Consider the following 20722-nt stretch of genomic DNA (forward strand, 5'->3'; position numbering starts at 1 on the left):
TTGGCATGACTTTTTAATACTTTTGATTGCATTTAAAATTTGAAAAACTAGTAGCACTTTTCTTCAGCTCAGTAATAAAAAGCATGTACTAAAATATTAGTATGTGTGTACATATGATGCATCTGTATTATGCACTAAATTTCAGAAAAAAACTTGCTCAAGTGAGATAGTGAAACAAGTTGTATGGAATATAAGTAGTTGTTTCTAACCATTTTGTATCTCTAACTGATAATTGATGTGCTATCTTATGTTCAGACTTTCGCATAAAACAATTCGTAATTAATATGAATATGTTCCACTGTCTCGAAGCAGATAGTAAACTTTTTCAAAATGTCATAATTATCCATTCAAGAAAAATTTTGCCAGAAGAATCGAAGAGGGAGAATTCAAGTAAAATGAATTTTCTTTGGCTTTTGATATTATCATTTGTCTATTTATGTAGTGAAATCATTAATTTTTCTTCCCCCAGAGTAAAAAGTTGTTCATTTTTAATGTTGTATTGCATACATATAAAAATTTTGAATAGTTTCTTCAAAAGAGGCGACTCCATGTGAATGATGTGCTAAATTGTTTTGATAACTGTTGCAATATCTTCATTCACATTTGTTACCTTAATTTTCTGTTTGCACAACATATGCAATACATTAACAAAATGAAAAACTTAATTTTTGGGAACAAAACGAAATAAATCCATGAACAAATTTCGTGTAAATGCTGATACTTAAAAGTTCCTCTAGTAAGTTAACTGTTACTGAGTGCCGCATGCTTACTACTTCTGTCAGCTGACAGACAGATTCTCCACCACATGGGAACTGCAACTTCATATGCATTTAAATTTTTGCCACATTAATTCAGTCTATGTTTCTCTTTTTTTTTATATGAGGTACGCCCACGAAATAAGTTCCGTTTCATTATATAAAACAAACGTGCACAGATGCAGAAAAAATATTTATCATACAAAAATCTACAACTGTTAAACTACTTTTCTACATAGCTTCCAAAATTTTGTAGGCACTTGTCATAGCGTGGCACAAGTTTTTGTATACCTTATTCATAGAAGGTTCCTGCCTGTGTATTCAACCATCGGGTATTGTGCAGCGCAATTTCTTAATGGTCTCGCAGTAAACATGTGCATTGATTGTTTGGCCTCGTGCTAAGAAATCAATCAGCAAAATGCCTTTTCTGTCTCAAAAAACGGTGCACATGACTTTTCAACGTGTCAAGATTTGCTTAGGCCTAACCTTCAATGGGGATGAAGTGTGCCTCCATTCCATTGATTGCCATTTTGTTTCAGGGGTGTTGTATGATACCCAAGTTTCATCCCCCGTGACTATCTGAGAAAGAAAACCATTGCCTTCTTCATTGTAGCATGTCGAAAACTGAAGTGCACTGCCAGTCCGTTGTTTTTTGTGTTGTTCAGTAAGAATTTTGGGTCCCCGACTTGAGCAAAGTTTTTGAAATTTAAATTTTCAGTAACAGTTTCATGAGTTAGTGATCGTGAGATTTGCGGAACTTCCATAGCAAGGGCATTAAGTGTAAACTTATGGTTGTGCTTAATCTTCAATTGTGTGAACCAGTTCATCAGTAACCACATACGGACATCCACTTCATTCTTCAATGTGCACTTGATCACGTTCTTCATGGAACAGTCTGACCCATCTTCTAACCATTGAATCACTCATAGCATTTTGTCAATAAACCTCGCAAATTTACCGATGAATTTCCATTGGTTTAACTTTCTTTACATTTAGAAAACAAATCACAGATCTGATTTCACACATAGTGGCATTTTCAATTACAGCTGACACTATAAAGAAGCATTACAAAGCACACGTCAGCAGCAGCGATCTGAAAATGGCGTACATGTCTTCTCCTTGAGTCAGAGTAACTGCCGCACATGCTCGGAACTGCGATCATAGCGCTGCCATGAATAGAAATAGAAATGGAAGTTACTTTGTGGACAGCCCTCGCATTAATTCATGCTCTGTACCTATGTGTATTTGCGCGAGCGTGTGCATGTGCATATACGTGTCCGTGTCCAAGTCTGTATGTGCAAGTGCCTGAGGGAAAACATTCGCTCGTGCATATGTGCAATAGTGCATGCATTTGAATATAGCACTGTATGAATGATACTGTCACATTCCCATGTTTGTGCTTCCTTCTTAAGTTTCACCTTTTAGATATTGCAGGTGTATTTTGTGCTCCTTAAATAATCCATCCATGTCTTTTTTTTTTTTTTCTACTTGATGAAGTTTAGAAGTTTGACACGGAACAATATTACACGGTAAATGATGTTGACCTGCTCATCAACAATTTCAAGAATGACCTAGCTTTTCTTACCATGAATTGGCGACACATGCTGGGGAGGCCGACAGTCACAATAATTGGCCACAATGGCTTGCTAGGTAAACATATAATTTGATTTTTACAAAATAATTCCTTTACAAATATTACTGAATTTACGGGAAAATGCCTGAGAACAATTATGGAGTCAAATGTTTGTACTTTTACTGATTATGTACAGGAAATAATTGTATGAAGAAAACAATTCACCTTCATCCATTTAATTAAAAGCTTTGAAATGTTGTACATAAAATTTATGCTTTTCACATTTACTTATCATTAGATCTCTGTCGACTGTATGACTGACACCCATCTTTGTCTTTATGTCAAAGACACCCTGTATAATGGAGTATTGCCTGATTTTTGAATATAAGCCTTTTTGGGCTACGTATTCAGTTGTGGAAATCAGGATGTTATTTTAGTTAGTATAGCATGGATTGTGCACAGTCTTTACAGGAAGGAGTGAAAACGTGCTGAGGGTAAAGTGCCTCTTGCAGCATTTAGCAGATAAAAAATTACTATAGACATAAAATTTTGGTAAGTCTGTCAAAATAATGTGAAATATAGCTTTAACATTGACAATTGCCATTAATGGTATAAAAACCGGGCAAGTGTGAATAGGACTCCCACTCTAGATGTTCTGTACAAACTTAATTGTGTGTATATTATATATAAAAACAAAGATGAGGTGACTTACCGAACGAAAGCGCTGGCAGGTCGATAGACACACAAACAAACACAAACATACACACAAAATTCAAGCTTTCGCAACAAACTGTTGCCTCATCAGGAAAGAGGGAAGGAGAGGGGAAGACGAAAGGAAGTGGGTTTTAAGGGAGAGGGTAAGGAGTCATTCCAATCCCGGGAGCGGAAAGACTTACCTTAGGGGGAAAAAAGGACAGGTATACACTCACACACACGCACATATCCATCCACACATACAGACACAAGCAGACATGTTGTTATCAATGGAGAGACGTATACAGACGTTAAAGTAACCTCTGGCGTGCCACAGGGGAGTGTTATGGGACCATTGCTTTTCACAATATATATAAATGACTTAGTAGATAGTGTCGGAAGTTCCATGCGGCTTTTCGCGGATGATGCTGTAGTATACAGAGAAGTTGCTGCATTAGAAAATTGTAGCGAAATACAGGAAGATCTGCAGCGGATAGGCACTTGGTGCAGGGAGTGGCAACTGACCCTTAACATAGACAAATGTAATGTATTGCGAATACATAGAAAGAAGGATCCTTTATTGTATGATTATATGATAGCGGAACAAACACTGGTAGCAGTTACTTCTGTAAAATATCTGGGAGTATGCGTACGAAACAATTTGAAGTGGAATGATCATATAAAATTAATTGTTGGTAAGGCGGGTACCAGGTTGAGATTCATTGGGAGAGTGCTTAGAAAATGTAGTCCATCAACAAAGGAGGTGGCTTACAAAACACTCGTTCGACCTATACTTGAGTATTGCTCATCAGTGTGGGATCCGTACCAGGTCGGGTTGACGGAGGAGATAGAGAAGATCCAAAGAAGAGCGGCGCGTTTCGTCACCGGGTTATTTGGTAACCGTGATAGCGTTACGGAGATGTTTAATAAACTCAAGTGGCAGACTCTGCAAGAGAGGCGCTCTGCATCGCGGTGTAGCTTGCTCGCCAGGTTTCGAGAGGGTGCATTTCTGGATGAGTTATCGAATATATTGCTTCCCCCTACCTATACCTCCCAAGGAGATCACGAATGTAAAATTAGAGAGATTAGAGCACGCACGGAGGCTTTCAGACAGTCGTTCTTCCCGCAAACCATACGCGACTGGAACAGGAAAGGGAGGTAATGACAGTGGCACGTAGAGTGCCCTCCGCCACACACCGTTGGGTGGCTTGCGGAGTATCAATGTAGATGTAGATGTAGATGTACCCTCTCCCTTAAAACCCACTTCCTTTCGTCTTCCCCTCTCCTTCCCTCTTTCCTGATGAGGCAACAGTTTGTTGCGAAAGCTTGAATTTTGTGTGTATGTTTGTGTTTGTTTGTGTGTCTATCGACCTGCCAGCGCTTTCGTTCGGTAAGTCACCTCATCTTTGTTTTTATATATAATTTTTCCCACGTGGAATGTTTCCTTCTATTATATTAATTGTGTGTATAGATAGTTAATGCATAGGCTTTGATGAATGTGTGTGTGTGTGTGTGTGTGTGTGTGTGTGTGTGTGTGTGTGTGTGTGTGCGTGTGTGTGTGTGTGTGTGTGTTTGGTGGGGTGGGCTGGAGGGGGAGGGCTTCTCACAGGGTTTGCCCAAAAGTTATTATTTTTCATGTGCCTGTTATTGACAACTCATTGCATCTGCTATTTGGTGAGTGTTGTAATTTACCTTTTACATTCTAATTGCTATCCTTGTATCACTATGCATTAAATAGTTAGTCATTTGTTACAACTAGATTCATTTTGAATTGCCGTTTACTTTGTATATTTCCACATAATCACTGTAAGCATTCCACAGAACATGGCTAAAACTCCCTAAAGTTAATTATTTCATGATACTGCTATTTTGTACTTAAGATAAGCATTTATTGAACATTCTAAATGGGCCTATTGTTCCATATGCTACACTGAAGGCTACTTGCTCTTTCTCTGCTTACCAGGTAGTAGTATTTTGACACACCATAGATGCCTACTGCATCAAGCCAAATGGTGTAAACACCAGGGAATTCAGCCAGACATTGCCGTCCATCGGTCTGGCAAACTTGGGGTTTCTGCATTGGGGACTCGTGATCACTGCCAGAACTATCAGCTCTAAGCTGTAGCCACGCAATTACTGCACACTACAACATTGAAATGTTGTGTGTCACCATATCTTGAGTTGACACTGAACTGTAAAATTACCAACTTCAGGGAGCAGTGTGTCAATGGTGTGGATAGTTATTGAGGTAAAAAAAGTGTAGACCTCCTGATCAGGCATAGTCCAAATTAAGAGCTACACACAGCATTTCAGATAGACATTATAGAGGATCAGGAGAAGTGGTTAAACAAAGAAGTCATTGAAGTTCATAACGTAATGTGTCGATTAATGGTATTTAAAAAGAAAAAAGGGAGGGGGAGTAGCATTCTCTCTGATGATTGACTCACAAGTTGTCCTACAATATATAATAGCTGGATTTATTTGGCTAAAAGTAAGACCAAATATCTCAAACCTTATGGTGCTTTAATTGACAGAAATTTGAGCAAATCACTAAGAGCTGTAATGGTCCGGAAACATGTGGAAAATGTGAAATTCTCCATCTTGCTGAATAAATCTAATGCACTGGCCCATACTTCCATTTGAACTGCCTAGGTGAACATTAGGTGGGAATATGTAATGCCTCATCTTCCGTAAAGAGAAGGATCCAGGAGCTGAAGGTGCAAAAAACATATCACATACTAAGGTAAAGAAGGAATACAAGTCCATTCAGCTTCCTACATCTGTCACAGCCACCCTCACTAAAAATACTGAGATAAAGTTTTTAGCAAAGCCGACTCAGGCCATGGGTATTAATATAAATGCTCATAAAAGTGCCCTTGCAAAAATAAAATTACTAACAAATCTGCTGTTGAACCAAAACAGTTTCACAGATCACCACAACTCCAGCATTTGTTGTTGCATGCCTCATTCTAAATTGGCACCATCGTAAAAAAGGGAGAACTGATGAAATCCAGGGAAAAAATGACAACTGCAAGATCATAAGTTGGTTACATCAGATAATGAGTTCTCTGTGACACACATTGAACTCAACTCAAATGGATCCACTTAGTTCTCCTCTTAATGTGTTAGTAAACCTTGCTCAAGCAGGCACTCGTACTTCTCCTCTTGCTGTTTTAGTAAACCATCAAGTTCACATATCTCACATTCTGTCCTTGTATATGCTGCTCAGTAGAAAGTGAACAATGAATTTCACTCAGTTGCCTACGTCACTGTCTAAAGCTACTAAACAGATGGAACAGAACTCAAGAAGAAGCATGTAGCATGTTCAGCAGAGCAGACTGGAAATTTTACAGCCAACTGATTCTTTCCAAAAACCAAAACAGTGACCAGAACTAGAAGGATCTTGCCACAAACATTTATTCCTAAGTCTTCAAGAGACTTCATATGCCACATATCCTATTATGGTATGACCAGTGTTGTTCTGCAGTTGCGGATTAGCGTGCGACTATGCAATGGCTCAGACGCCAACCATCTGTTGAGAATCTTGCAACTTTTTGAATCGCAAAGGCAAAGTCTTGAAGAGCAATGATAGGAAGAGAAAAAACCATGGCATGTGTTCTTAGATTTGAAGTATCATACTACTACCACCACAGAAGTGAGGGAAGCTACAAGAGAGATACCTGGCAAGGTCAGCAGTAATTACTATACTGAAGCAGGGGTATCATTAAACTACACCAAGTGACTGTTTAGATTATGTCAAAATATTTTGTTTCAAACACTGTCACTATAAACCAGAATTCAGATTTTTCTTGCTGTAGAGCATGTATGGTGCTAGTTGGAACTTGTATCCCAACGACACAGGAGTACATGAGTCTCTGTTTCCATGTGGAATTTTTCCTTGTGCCTTATTTGAAGCCTAGGAGACTGCCCTGGCCAATCACTGAGTCCACTATAGCAGTTTTAGAGAACCTTGAAAACCAGGCAGATAAATTCTCATTGCTGTTTTTAATCTTGTTGACAGGAGGAAATTACTCTTTTTAATTAGTAACTCCCATTGTGGGTTCAAATGATAATGTTCAACCTGTGACAACCTCACCATCTGGAGGTGCCAGTACAATATTTCCAGCACAATTAATCTCTTGTTGGTGTATTATCCATTACTGAGAGAGTCTATGACAATATTTGGAAGCATAATGTCCTTGGACAGCTTCACAGATTGGGCTTTTGGAGACACCTCCCCAGTATCATGTAATCCTTTGATTTAATGTCTAAAAAAGTGGCTGGACACAGATACACTTCACCAGAGAGAGAGAGAGAGAGAGAGACAGACAGACAAATAAGAGAATGGTGTCTGTTGGGGATGTATTTTAATTATGTCTGTATTTGTTATAGCCATCTATAGCATTACATCCAGAGTTAAGACTCTCAGCCAGTTGTTTGTGGATGACTTTGCTATATTCTGTTCTCTTTCTGGATTTGTAATAACCATTGGCCATTATAATGGGTAATTGGAGGAGTGGACACATAGGGTAGGTTTCAAATTGTTATCACATACCGTGTGTATATATCAGTTTTAGTTGGTACATCACCTTTTTAACTTACTCATACTCTAAATGAGAAACACTGTTTTAAATCTTAAGAACTTGTTGACGTTTCTGGGTTTCATTTAAGTGAATAGGCTTACATGAGTACCACATCCAATGGATGCAAAGGCCAAAGATCTAAATGCACTCCATTTACTAAAGTCATGGAGAGTAGGCTGAAAGTACCTGATCATAAAATTCTATACTGGCAGAGAGACATTTAGACCACCCCAATTCTGGCACTATTTGTTGAGACTGGTGAACAATTACCAGTTATCCAGTGGCTGCTTCTCATGATGATGCATAATACGTAATACGTACTATCAATCCTGGGCTCACCAGCATTCCGTACTATTACTTGCCCTTGAGTTGTGTGAATAACTATGAACTGACGATAATAAACAAGACCATTCGAGATTGACAATAAAGAGGATCTAATGGTGCAGTCTATATTATATTACCATCCTGTTCCCGAATTATTTTAGAAAGATTTGTACTGTGGACATAGTTAAGTGCACATTTGATGAAATTTTAGCACAGCACCACAACTGCATTGTAGTTAACAGCAATGAGCTGGACTCAGATGCATACTCTGGTATTATCTGAGTGTGTGCTCAAGATATGTCTATCTATGCATACTCTGGTATTCTCTGAGTGTGTGCTCAATATATGTCTACCTGCTGAATTCACTTTTTATGTTCAAGTATATATCTGAGTGTGAGGGCACTGAAGCAGGTGAGGTGTAATTGTGGCACTAAATTCCTCATCTACTCTGACTCCCGTGGTACCTTTTAGGATTCCATGTTGTATACCCAGCAGGTAAAGAAGTCCAGACAGGTCAGCATATCCTACTCTTTCTACAGGGGTGGGTAGGGATGTGTTATTCTGCTGAGTAACATGGCGTATAGAATTCAGGGAAATGAAATAGTAAAGAATAACTGTGTGGGAGGTAATGTGGCACAGTGTGTAACAACAACAACAACAACAACAACAACAACAACAATAATAATAATAATAATAATAAAATATACAGTGTAATGTGGAATCTGAACCAAGAGTCATTACTGGTGATGCAGCTAATGTGGTACATGTTTTAGCATTTAATGGTATTTCTGATCTCAAACTTTCTAGGTAGAAGACTTTAATGGTTAGACAGGCTCACAAGTTCAACTTTTTCGCCTTCTGTAGTCTACCAGTCACTATACCAGATAGAGTGATTTAATGACTGGTTGTTCTACCATTTTATCAATGGATTTTATACATTCACTATAGGCCAAGTTGCATGTATTTCATTGTATCATTGAGGAAATATGAATAAATGCATCTAATGTTGGGACTACTTTCAGCTTTAAACTGGTATTGAGGTATAATCTAGAGATATTCGTTGATTTCTATAATGAAACTTGAGTGAAATAGAGGTAGAAGAAACTGCTGTGTACTATGCCAAAGCAAAAAGAAATTCTTTTCTTGGCCAGCATTTGTTGATAAAAAGAAAGAATGTAAATTTCATACAAGAAGATGCATACTTGATCAGTTCAGTGTTTATGTTGTTGATTCCTTGTGTCTTCCTGTTAATTTTTCATAACATATCCTCTATTTTTATTTTTTATTCTATCCAATCTTACCTCTTTCAGGTGTTACTGTTTGTTCTCATTAGATTCTACCTGTTTGCTTCTCATTTGTCATAAGCTTCCAGTAGTAATCTAATCATTGTAACTTACTTATCACTTTGATGTTCATATTACCTTCTGTATCATTATTTGAATACTTAATTGTTTTATATGCAAATTCTTGACTTCTATAAATATTGTATTCTACTACTGAAATTAATTTGGCCTAGATCTACTGTTTAATTGACCTCCAGAGTTGACTTGCTTCTGTTTTTAGGCTCATGTATTCATCATTAATTTCTGTTCTCTTGTTTTACAGCCATCTAAGATTTTCAACTCTGTTCTCTTTAATTACTTTCTCTGTATCTAATAGCTCCAGAGGCAACATTTCCATCATTCTGGTATTTTAATTATTTTTTTATTTTTTGTTGACTTGCAGAAATTTGCACTTTATTATTTGTCGTTATATTTATTCAGTCAGTCCTCACATTATTTTCTTATGAATATTTTTGTGAGCAGGTAGATTTTTGACTTCTGTTTGAGTACTCATACCACAGGGAACTTTCTTTACTAAATACAATCTACAGACATAGAATGCCACTACTTTACTGTGACTAATTGTCACTCTTAGTGCAGTTGTCAGTTACACAAATTATAAAAGGGATATATGAAACAATTATGAAAAGGATAGATTTCTACTCACCTTAAAGATGACAGGTAGTTGCAGATAGGCACAACCAAAACACTCTTATACACTGTGCTTCTGGTCAACGCTTTCTTCAGAAAAGAAATGAAAACACACAATCGGGCACACTTCATGCACACATGACCACTGTATCTGGCTGCTCTGGCCAGACTGCAAATATTGCATTGAATGAAAGCAGCAATTTGGAGCGGGGCAGGGAAGGGGGAGTGATAGAAGGGTGCAGGTGGTGGGAGAGAAGAGCACTGCCTGCCGGACTGTGCAGGGACTAGAAGGTGCAGGACAAGGCTGCCAGGTGCAGTGTCCAGAGACTGTGGGGAAGGGGGGAGATGGAGAGCAGAAAATGAGAGGAGCAGAGAGGGGAAAGACTGGCAGAGACCAGTGCACGGTGAGGCTGAGGGGACTTTAATTGAGAGGAGGTGATAGGACAGAAGGGATGGAAGCTGTGGATGGAGAGTGTGGAGACAGTAGGTTACTGTAGGTTGAGGCCGTAATAATTTTGGGAGTTAAGAATGTGTTGTAAGGATAATTTCCATGTTCACAGTTCAAGAAAGCTGGTGGGGAGGGGAGGATCCAGGTGGCCTATGTTGTAAGGCAACTATTGAAATCAAGAATGTTTTGTTCAGTGGCTTGTTGTGCCACAGGGTGATCCATTGGGGATGGCCATTCATCTCTGCTGACTGCTGGTTGGTAGTCATACCAGTATAAAAAGATGTGCAATGCTTGCGGCCGAACTGATTATGACATGGCTGCTTTCACAGATGGCTCAGACTCTGAGTGGGTAGGATGAGCTTGTGGCAGGACTGGAATAGGAAGTGCTGGGTAGGTGGATTGGACAGGTCTTGCAACTGGGTCTGGGATGTGATCCCTACATCAAGGGGTTGGGATTGGGAGTGGCCTAGGGATGGACTAGGATGGAGTGGAGGTTGAATGGATGATGGAATATCTTTTTACGAGGGGTCGAAGGACCTTGGGTAGGATATCCCTCATTTCAGGGCACAATGATAGATAATCATTTCCCTAATGAAGGATGTAATTCAGTTTTTCCATACTGAGGTGGTATTGGGCAGCGAAGAGTGCATTTCTTTGTGGCTGGTTCTGGACGATTGCAGTGGTGGTAGGAGGATTGGGAGTGTGTAGGGATGTGGTGCAGGAAATGTGTTTATGGACTAAGTCTGGGAGATAATGCCTGTCTGTGAAGCCTTTGTGAGACCTTCAGCTTACTGGGAAAGGGAGTTCTTGTCACTGCAGATACCCCTTCCATTGGTTGCCAGGCTGTATGTGATGGATTTCTTGGTGTGAAAGGTATGGCAAAAGTTGAAATGCATGTACTGTTGATGCTGTATGGGTTTAATGTGAGCATAGGTGTTGATGAACCCATGAGAGGATGAGGTCAACGTCCAAGGTGGCACATTGCATTGAGGAAGACCAAATGAAGTTGATGGGAGAGAAGGTGTTGATGTTATGAAGGAATGATTATAGGGTGTCTTGGCTTTGAGCCCAGATAATGAAGATATAATCAATGTAGCCAGTTATTGTGTCCCACTGAAAGAATTTCAGCCCTCATTGACAAACACCTCCAACCAATTGCCCAAAATCTAGCCTTTCATGTCAGAGACACCAACCACTTTCTTCACTGGCTCTCCACCATCCCTACCCATTTACCTCCTGGATCCCTACTCATCACTGTTGGTGCCACTTCCCTATGCACTTAACATCCCTCATACCTATGGACTTCCCACTATTGGACACTACCTTTCCCAACATCTTTCAGACTCTAAACTCAATATGTCACTCTACATGTATCTCACTAACTTTATCCTAACACACAACTACTTCTCCTATGAAGGGAAGGTACACAAACAAATCAGTGGCACAGGCCTGTGCATCAGTGTGGCACTCTCCTATGCCAGCATGTTTATGGACCATCTAGAGGGAACCATCTCAGCCTCTCAAAATTCCAGACCTGTGGTCTGTCCAGGGTCACTGATGATATCTTTGTGACACGGGGCCAGGAAACTCTATCTCCATTCCTTCACAATCTCAACACCTTCTCTCCCATCCACTTTACCTGGTACTCCTCAACCCAATGTGTCGTCCTCCTGGACGTTAACCACCTCCTCTGTGATGGCTCCATCCACACCTCTGTCTATGTTAAAATCACCAACACTACCTGCATTTTGCCCGTTGCCATCCCTTCCACACCAAAATATCCCTCCCATATAGCCTGACCACCTGGAGATGGTGTATCTGCAGTGAGAACAACTCCCTTGCCCAGTATACTGACAGTCTCACGAAGGCCTTCACAGAGATGCAGTATCTCACAAACCTAGTACAGAAACAGATTTCCCTTGCCATATCCCCACATGCCCATAGTCCTCCCACCTCCTCCAAGAACTAGCTACAAAAGAGTGCCCTCTTTGTCAACAAGTACCACCCTGGAGTGGAGCAACTGAACCACATTCTTTGAGAGGCCTTTGATTATCTATCATCATGTTCTGAAATGTAAATGTCAAGTGACTAGGGCCTCCCGTCGGGTAGACCGCATTCCACCCAAGATTCTTCCCACCCTTCCTAAAGTGGTGTTCCAATACCCACCCACCCTCCACAACATCCTTGTCCTTCCCTAGGCCACTCCCAGTCCCAGCCCCTTGCCACATGGATCATATCCCTGTGGAAGACCCAGGTGCAATACCTGCCAATCCACCCACCCAGCACTTCCTAGTTCAGTCCTGTGACAGGATAATCCTAATCCGTCAGAGGGCAGGCCACCTGTGAAAGAAGCCATCTTGTATACTAGCTCTGCTGCAATCATTGCACAGCTTTTTATATTGGTATGACTACCGACCATCTGTCAACCAGTATGAATTGCCAAAGTGGCCCAGTGGGAAGTGGACCACCCTGTGGCACAACATTGCTGCTGAAAATAGCATGCTTGATTTCAGTGGCTGTTTCACAGTCCAGGCTATATGGATCCTCTCCTCCACCATCAATTTTTCTGAACTGCGTAAGGAGTTATCCTTACAACACATTCTCTGCTCGCAAAAAGTATCCCAGCCCCAGCCTGCAATAGCCTACTGTCCCCACAAAATTTCTGCCCTTTCTATCATACTACATCTTCCCAATTTATTTTCTAACACCCTCATTGTGTGCTGCTCTCTGTCAATGCACCCACCAATTTTCCCTTCTCTTCCATTCCCCCCCCCCCCCCCCCTCCAACCCCCCCTTTCTCCCCACCCGCTCCTCCCATCTCTCACAGCATTGGGCAGCCTTGTTCTGCTGCCGTCTTGTCCCTGCATGCTTTGCCAGGAAGTGCTCTTCTCTCCTCCCACCTGTACCCTCTATCCCTCCTGCTTCCCTGCCTCACTCTAGATTGCTGCTTTCATCAACACAATAATTGCAGAGTGGCTAGAGATAGTGGTTATGTTTATGTAAGATCTGCCTGCTTGCATGAATGTATGTATGTTTTCCTTTCTCTCTAGAAGAAACCTTTGGCCAAAGGCTCAGTGGTAGCAGTCTTTTTGTTGTGCCTGTCCGCATGACAATTTGTGGTGAGCAGCAATCTATCCTTTTCATAGTTGTTGAAAAACTATGTGTGGATTAACTTTTTACGCAAGGTTTGAACAAAAAGATGCGTGCTTTACCATAAATGCAGATGCTAACCAGGCCTGTATGCTGCACTGTTGTGTTCCACCATAAATAACACTTGTGCAATGTACTCAATATGTTAAAAGTGTCAGTTTTGATCAGAATAGTATTCTATGTAGTTGGGATCACATTATGTTGGATCTAAGTAAATTTGAATGTAAGCAAACTGTTGGTGCTTGTATGGTGGGAGTGTCTATAAACAGGGGAGCCAAGGTGTTTGGTATTTCAAGAGACGTGGTGTTGAAGATTTTTTCCACATACAGGGAAAGTGGAGAAATATCATCCACTAAGTTGTACAGTTGGAGCTTTGTCTTGACTTACCATAACAAACAATAGTCAATGTGGATGATTGTGGTGAAACATAAGAGGACGATAGCTGTAAAAGTCACTGCAGGACTGAATGTCACACTCACAAATCCTGTAAGCACCAAAATAGCATCAAGGAAGCTCCAGAAGAAAGGAATTGCAGAGTGAGCTGGGAACCACTCTTCAGTGATGCAAAAGCTCATGACTGGAAAATGTGGTGCTGAAATCAAGAAAATTAGACTTTGGAGTAATGGAAGAAAGTCATTTGATGGGATGAGTCTTGTTTCACACAGTTTCCAACTTCTGATCCAGTTTACATGCCAAGAGTGAAACATGGTGGGGCTTTGGTGATAATTTAGGCAGCCACATCACTATATTCCACGAGCTCCAGGGATACTCTGCAAGGTCACAATATTGCCAAGGATTATGTGACCAGTTTTGCTGATCAGGTCTATGCTATGGTACAATATTTGTACCACAGTGGTGGTGGTGGTGATCCAGGTTGACAGGTCCTCTGTTCACACAGCTCGCTTTGTCCAGGACTGGGTTTGTGAGCATAAGGATAAATTATTACATCTATCCTGACTACCACAGTCACCAGATCTCAATGTTACTGAGCATTTGTGAACTAGAGAGAAATGTGCGTAATTGTGATCCACCTCCTCCATCATCACCTGAAACTGCCAAAATTTTGAGGAGTACTGGTATAAGATTCCCTTTAAAACTGCACAGGATCTGTATTTATCCATTCTGAGATGAGTGGAGGCTGTTTTGAATACCAGCATGTTTTCTACCCTGTATTAGGCATGGTAATGTTACTGAGCATTTGTGAACTAGAGAGAAATGTGCGTAATTGTGATCCACCTCCTCCATCATCACCTGAAACTGCCAAAATTTTGAGGAGTACTGGTATAAGATTCCCTTTAAAACTGCACAGGATCTGTATTTATCCATTCTGAGATGAGTGGAGGCTGTTTTGAATACCAGCATGTTTTCTACCCTGTATTAGGCATGGTAATGTGTTATGTTTTTGGTATTTCCATATTTTTGCTCAACTCGTGTATCAACGTACTGTATACACAATTGCTCATCTCTTCAGAAGATTTAAGGCTGACTTCCCAGGTTACAAATTCTATCATATTGTTTATGGTCCTTGATGTAAATTTGGTTTGGAAGGTGGTGATCATTTACTCATTTAAACTTAGTGGTCATATTATTGTTGGGGAGATGTGGTCTACATTCTCAAAATACTTGAAGCAATAAAATTCTCTGATAGTTACACCTTATTAATAAGTAAAACATTATTGATTTTGAAGTTAGGGTGTTACCTGTTGAATCAGTGAACTTGTGTGTGGATAATAATCTCATGCATGTTGCTGCAGTGACAAATATAACCAAATTTGTAATAACCCATAAAAGATTATAACTGTTAGATAACAATTCTTTGTTTGATAGAAGCAAAAGTATAAGTAACAAATGAACAATACTCAAATGTGTTGGTTAAAAAACAACGTTCTGCAATATTGGAAACTTACCAACAAATATGAATGCTAAAAGCATTGTTAGCTTATGTCCGTATTGTTCAGAGCTCTTTACTGGAACATAAACAAATTTCTGTAAACCAAGTGAAGTGACAATGGCACCCATTTGATCAGTTTCACAATTGGCATGGTTTCAACATAAAACCATGCATAAAGGTACTTGGATGGTACCTAAGAGGCAAACTGTAAACCAGATAGGCCATGTATGCATCCACAAACAAACAGCATCAAAGATACGCAAACCTGTAGAGGAGCAGACTGTAACACTTATGATTTCCAGGTGATAAGTAACATGAGCATTAAATTTAAGAAGGTGTGTAGAACATCAAAGCAGACTACATATTGTGATATACGAGGTGCTACCTAAAATATCCAAGAATTTCATTGTGAAAAACAGAAAACTATACTTACATCCTGATGTCCTCTGTCGTCTCCAAAGTAGTCACCTTGGGCATGTATGCAACAATCCCAGCGTTGCTCCCATTTTTGGAAATACTCCTGGAAGTCTGCAGGGTGAATGGTGCTCAGAACCCATTGCAATACCACGTGGATGTCTTCAGTCAAGTCAAAACGTTGCCCTTTGGATGTGATTTTCATCTTTGAGAACAGGTGGAAGTTGCGTGGAGCTAGAAATGCCAAGTAGGGATGGTGGGGGACCATTGCCAGTTGGTTTTGGCAAGGAATTTCTTCACAATGAGCAAAGTATGCACGGGTGCATTGTCATGATGCACCAACCAGTCTTTATTTTTCCATAATTCTGGCCATTCACACCAAACATTTTCCCCTCAGTTACCTCAAAACCTCAAAGTAAATCAGTCTGTTGACAGTTTGGCCAAGTGGAACAAACTCCCCAAACATGGAAAAAATATTATTAGCATTTACTTCATGTTGCTGTGAGCTTATCAAGCTTTTTTTGTCATAGGAGAAGATGGTGTTTTCCATTGTGATGATTGCTTCTTTGTTTCAGGCTCATAACTGTAGACCCAAGGTTCAGCACCTGTTACAGCTCTAGATAAGAATTTTGGAAACTCTCGAACTCTTTGTTGCAGTTTAGTGCATATCTGAATCTTGAGGTTTCATTGGTCACTGCTTAGAAGGAAAGGGACAAACTTTGTTACAATTTGTCTCATGTTCAGTTTATTGGCTAGAAATCATTGACATGTACCATAAAACAGCCAAAACTATTACAAACATCGTGGACTGTCTGCCTTTGATCATTCTGAATCATATCACGCACTTGTATGATCATTTCTGGTGTTGTGCATGTTGATGGTCACCCAGAATGTTTATCACCTTCCACAGATTCTCGGCCTTGAACCACTCAAATGTTCTTGTTTGATTCAGGGCGTTGCCACTAAATGCTTCTGTCAGCATGCAGTGGGTTTCACCTGGAGTTGTCTTTGACTTGAAACAGAATTTGATGCAAATCCAATGCCCCTTCACATTATCCATGTCATAATCTGCAGAAGCACTGAAACACATCCTGACATGCACCACTACAACTCACAACTGAATGTGCCAAACATGAGGCAACTTTGTGCCGCAGTAGCTAAGACATGTACCTCAAGACACATAGCAGCAGAATGTCATATTGCTACTGGTTTGTCTGGTACAATCAGATTCTTAGATACTGTGGGTAGCACCTTGTAAGTAGATTAAAAGAGAACAGTTTAATAGAACATATGAGTTAAAACTAGCAAAAGACGTAGTTAAATGTGGCGAAAAGGTAGGAGACAGTGGTATCAATAGTGACTGGTCTCAAATTAAGGAACTGGTAAACAGTGTAGTTTTTGAAGTTCTAGACAAACAGAAGAGGTCTGGTCGATCAGTCAAATGTGCCAACAAAAAACAGAAGAAATGATGGTGGCTAGGAATATGCTGGTAGAAAATATGAAGGATCAGGAGCTACAATATAAATATTTCAGAATATGGAAGAAAACAGTAACTATATTATTGCAGTAGAGATGGAAATATTACAGAGAGCTAATAGAAGAAGCTGAAGAGGTCTGTATAAAAGGTAGCACAGAAATATAAAGAAAAGAAAACTTGTATTGAAGACATATATGGTAATATCCTTATGAATGAGACTGAAGTAGAACAGCGATGGGCAGAGTACTTCACAGTATTAGTAAAGTATTATGACTCTAATTGGTCTATTTTGAGTGAGGCACCAGACATTGGTAAAGTAGAGATCCACCAATGAAGTAGAAATATGATAAATATTAAGAAACCTAAAAAAACAATAAGGTATTCAACCAAGATCAAATTGCAGGAGAGCTAATTCAGGTGGTGGACTGGTACTGGTTCAAATAGTTATGAAACTGTTAAAAATGTTTGGGAATATGAGAAATTGTCTGACAACTGGAAAATGGGCATAATCTGTCCTATGCTAAAAACATGTGACCCTGATACATGCTAATTATAAAGGGATTGTACTCCTTAATGCAAGCTACAAAACACTATCTTAGTCTGTACTGAAGAAAATGATCCCATTTGATTTATAGGAGACTATCAGTGCAGTTTTAAAAGACATAGCTCAACTACAGATCAGCTTTTTGTGCTCAGACAGGTAATTGAGAAAGGTTGGGAACTTAACGTTGATATTCACATGGTTTTTGCTGACTTCAAAAAAGTGTTGTGACAGCATATATTTGGACACAGTCACGAATGCTTTGAAAGAGTTTATTTCCACAAAAGTTAATATGCCTAGTACAGATGGGTTTAGAGAAATTCAATTGTCCAGTAGAGGTCAGTATAGAAATGTCAGAGCATTTTCGAGTCAGAACCAGTCTTAAGCAAGGAGAAGCAATATCTCCATACACTTTTAGAAAAAAAGAAGGAAAAGAACGCAAAAAAAATTAAGCCCAGCTGGAATAAGACTGAGTAATAACACAGTAAATCAGCTTGGACATGTTAGTGATGTTATTCTAAGCAGTGATAGCAAAGAGAAATTGCAGCTCATGACAGGTTTTTACAGTAATTTTGCAAGGGAAGCAGGGTTACAAATTAACGAGAACAGACCTAGTACATGGTCATATGCAAGGCACTCAGTGATTGTACATCACTGACAGTTGGTGAATTCTCTTTCACTTTTAAAACAGCAGACACATTTAAATATTTGGGAAGCATTTTTATCAAACAGAATAGAATAGAAGTTGGGGTTAAGGCAAGGATAACAGTGGCAAATTGAGAGCCATTTCACAAAATTTTAACATCAAACTACACTAACAGTGTAATTCTCCATCTAGCTCTGTATGGGTGTGAAACATACACAGGGTGATTATAAAGTTAAACTTTCAAACCGCTGTAGTGATAACACCACTGGTCAGAATGACGTCAAATTGCAACAGAATATTATCAGAGAAGGGGGAAAACATAAGGCAGAAGAAAAATAAATAGTTACAAAATGTAGCAATAGACAACGCTGTAAGCATCATAATAGTGGTCGACTACAAATGACAAATGAATCATACAATAATGCCTAAGGTGTACATTTGACGTTAAACAAACTGTACTGCTCAGTGTGCGTCTGTGTACAGGTGCGATACTGTTAGTTACCTAAGGCCATCCGCCACGGCAAGGTCATATCACATCAGATGGGAAATATCAGTTTTTAATTGTCCTGAGGCCAAAAACAGCATAAAAAGCGCCAATCACATCGGTTTTTAATTGTCCTGAGGTCAAAAACCACACAGAAAGCATGAATCAAATCTGATTATTAATTTCTGTGTGACTGGCGCAAAACATGTTCAATATGCTTCCACCGTTTTCTGCAACAAGTTGAATTTGAGAAACAGCATGTTCCACAACTTGATCGAAGTGATTCCGGGGTCACGTTCAGAATGTGTTGCACAAACGCAGCTAAGTTTGCAATCGGAGCACTGAAGAAAAACATCTTTCAGATAGCCCCACAGCCAGAAGTCACACGGATTAAGATCAGGTGATTGGGATAGCCAAGCTGTAGGGAAATGGTGGCTGATAATTCCAGCGTTTCCGAAATGGCACTGCAGCAGCTGCTTAACTAGATTTGCAATGTGTAGAGGTGTGCCATCTTGCATAAAAATGATCCCACCCACACATCCACACTGTTGGAGAGCTTGAATGACGTGGTTGCGCTAAAGACTCTCATAATGCTTACCAGCGATGGTACAGATAACAGGACCGGAAGCACCTGTCTCTTTGAAAAAATATGGTCCTATGATAAATGATGCCGTAAACCCGCACCACACAGTGACCTTTTCAGGATGAAGTGCTGGTTGATTTGTGTGTAGATTTTCCATTGCCCATATTCGACAATTCTGTGTACTGACATATTCTGTCAGATAGAAGCGGGCTTCGTCTGTCCACAAAATCTTCCACGGCCAGTCATTGTCCAACTCCACTTAAGAAATTCTAAAGCGAAGGTCTCTTTCTTGCTGGCAGATCAACAGGAAGCAACTCGTGCACATGGGTAATTTTGAGTGGATAGCAAAGAAGTATGTTTCGTAGGATTTTACACACTGTGCTCATGGCTATGTCCTTCAAGCAATTCTCTATGCACCACACGTGTGCACACCACCACTTGTCTCCTCCTGCATTGCTGTGGCCTCTACTTCCACTGACCTCGAATCACTTTGTTTCCTCCCTCTACCATGTTGCACACCAAAAGAACCCTTCTTTTCAAATTTCCAAGGCAGTAATCGGACCCACGCCTTTTACCAAACCCTTCAATCTCTGGAACTTCTGCAGAGTGATGTGCACAGTCGTCATTCTTTACAAGCAGAGCACGTTTCTGCATTGAGACAGTCATGGCGAACATCACAGACGTGAAAGGGGAGAAAACCCCCTCCCCCCCCCCCCCCCCCCCTCCGATAATATTCTGTTGCAATTTGACATCATTTTGACCAGTGGTGTTATTTCTACAGTGTTTTGAAAGTTTAACTTTAATTATAATCACTCTGTGCATTAAGGAAAGCAAAAAAATGGCTCTGAGCACTATGGGACTCAACTGCTGAGGTCATTAGTCCCCTAGAACTTAGAACTAGTTAAACCTAACTAACCTAAGGACATCACACACATCCATGCCCGAGGCAGGATTCGAACCTGCGACCATAGCGGTCTCGCGGTTCCAGACTGCAGCGCCAGAACCGCGCGGCTACTTCGGCCGGCATTAAGGAAAGCAGATGAGCAGAAGTTGCAGGTCTTCAAGAGAAAGATATTAAGCAAAATGTTTGGCACCAAGAGGGATCCTATGTCTCAGAAATGAATGGTATTAAAAAAAAAAAATAAAAGGAAATGGCAGAGCTTTATTCACAAGCTGAAATTGCTCAA

General features: G+C 40.1%; 1 protein-coding gene across 2 annotated transcripts in view; it reads left to right on the forward strand.

Annotated features, from left to right (window-relative positions):
* Positions 1 to 20722, forward strand: part of LOC126475093 (probable phosphorylase b kinase regulatory subunit alpha) — a 263393-nt gene that overhangs the window by 130429 nt on the left and 112242 nt on the right. Inside the window, exon 11 of one of the 2 annotated variants that reach the window (XM_050102667.1) lies at positions 2258 to 2405. The exons of the other annotated variant lie outside the window; for it this stretch is intronic. Within the exon in view, the coding sequence (XP_049958624.1) occupies positions 2258 to 2405 (148 nt within the window). The remainder of the gene's footprint in view (positions 1 to 2257; positions 2406 to 20722) is intronic. 2 annotated transcript variants of the gene reach the window in all.

The sequence above is a fragment of the Schistocerca serialis genome, chromosome 4 (genome assembly GCF_023864345.2).
Source record: "Schistocerca serialis cubense isolate TAMUIC-IGC-003099 chromosome 4, iqSchSeri2.2, whole genome shotgun sequence".
In the NCBI taxonomy this organism is placed as follows: Eukaryota; Metazoa; Arthropoda; class Insecta; order Orthoptera; family Acrididae; genus Schistocerca; species Schistocerca serialis.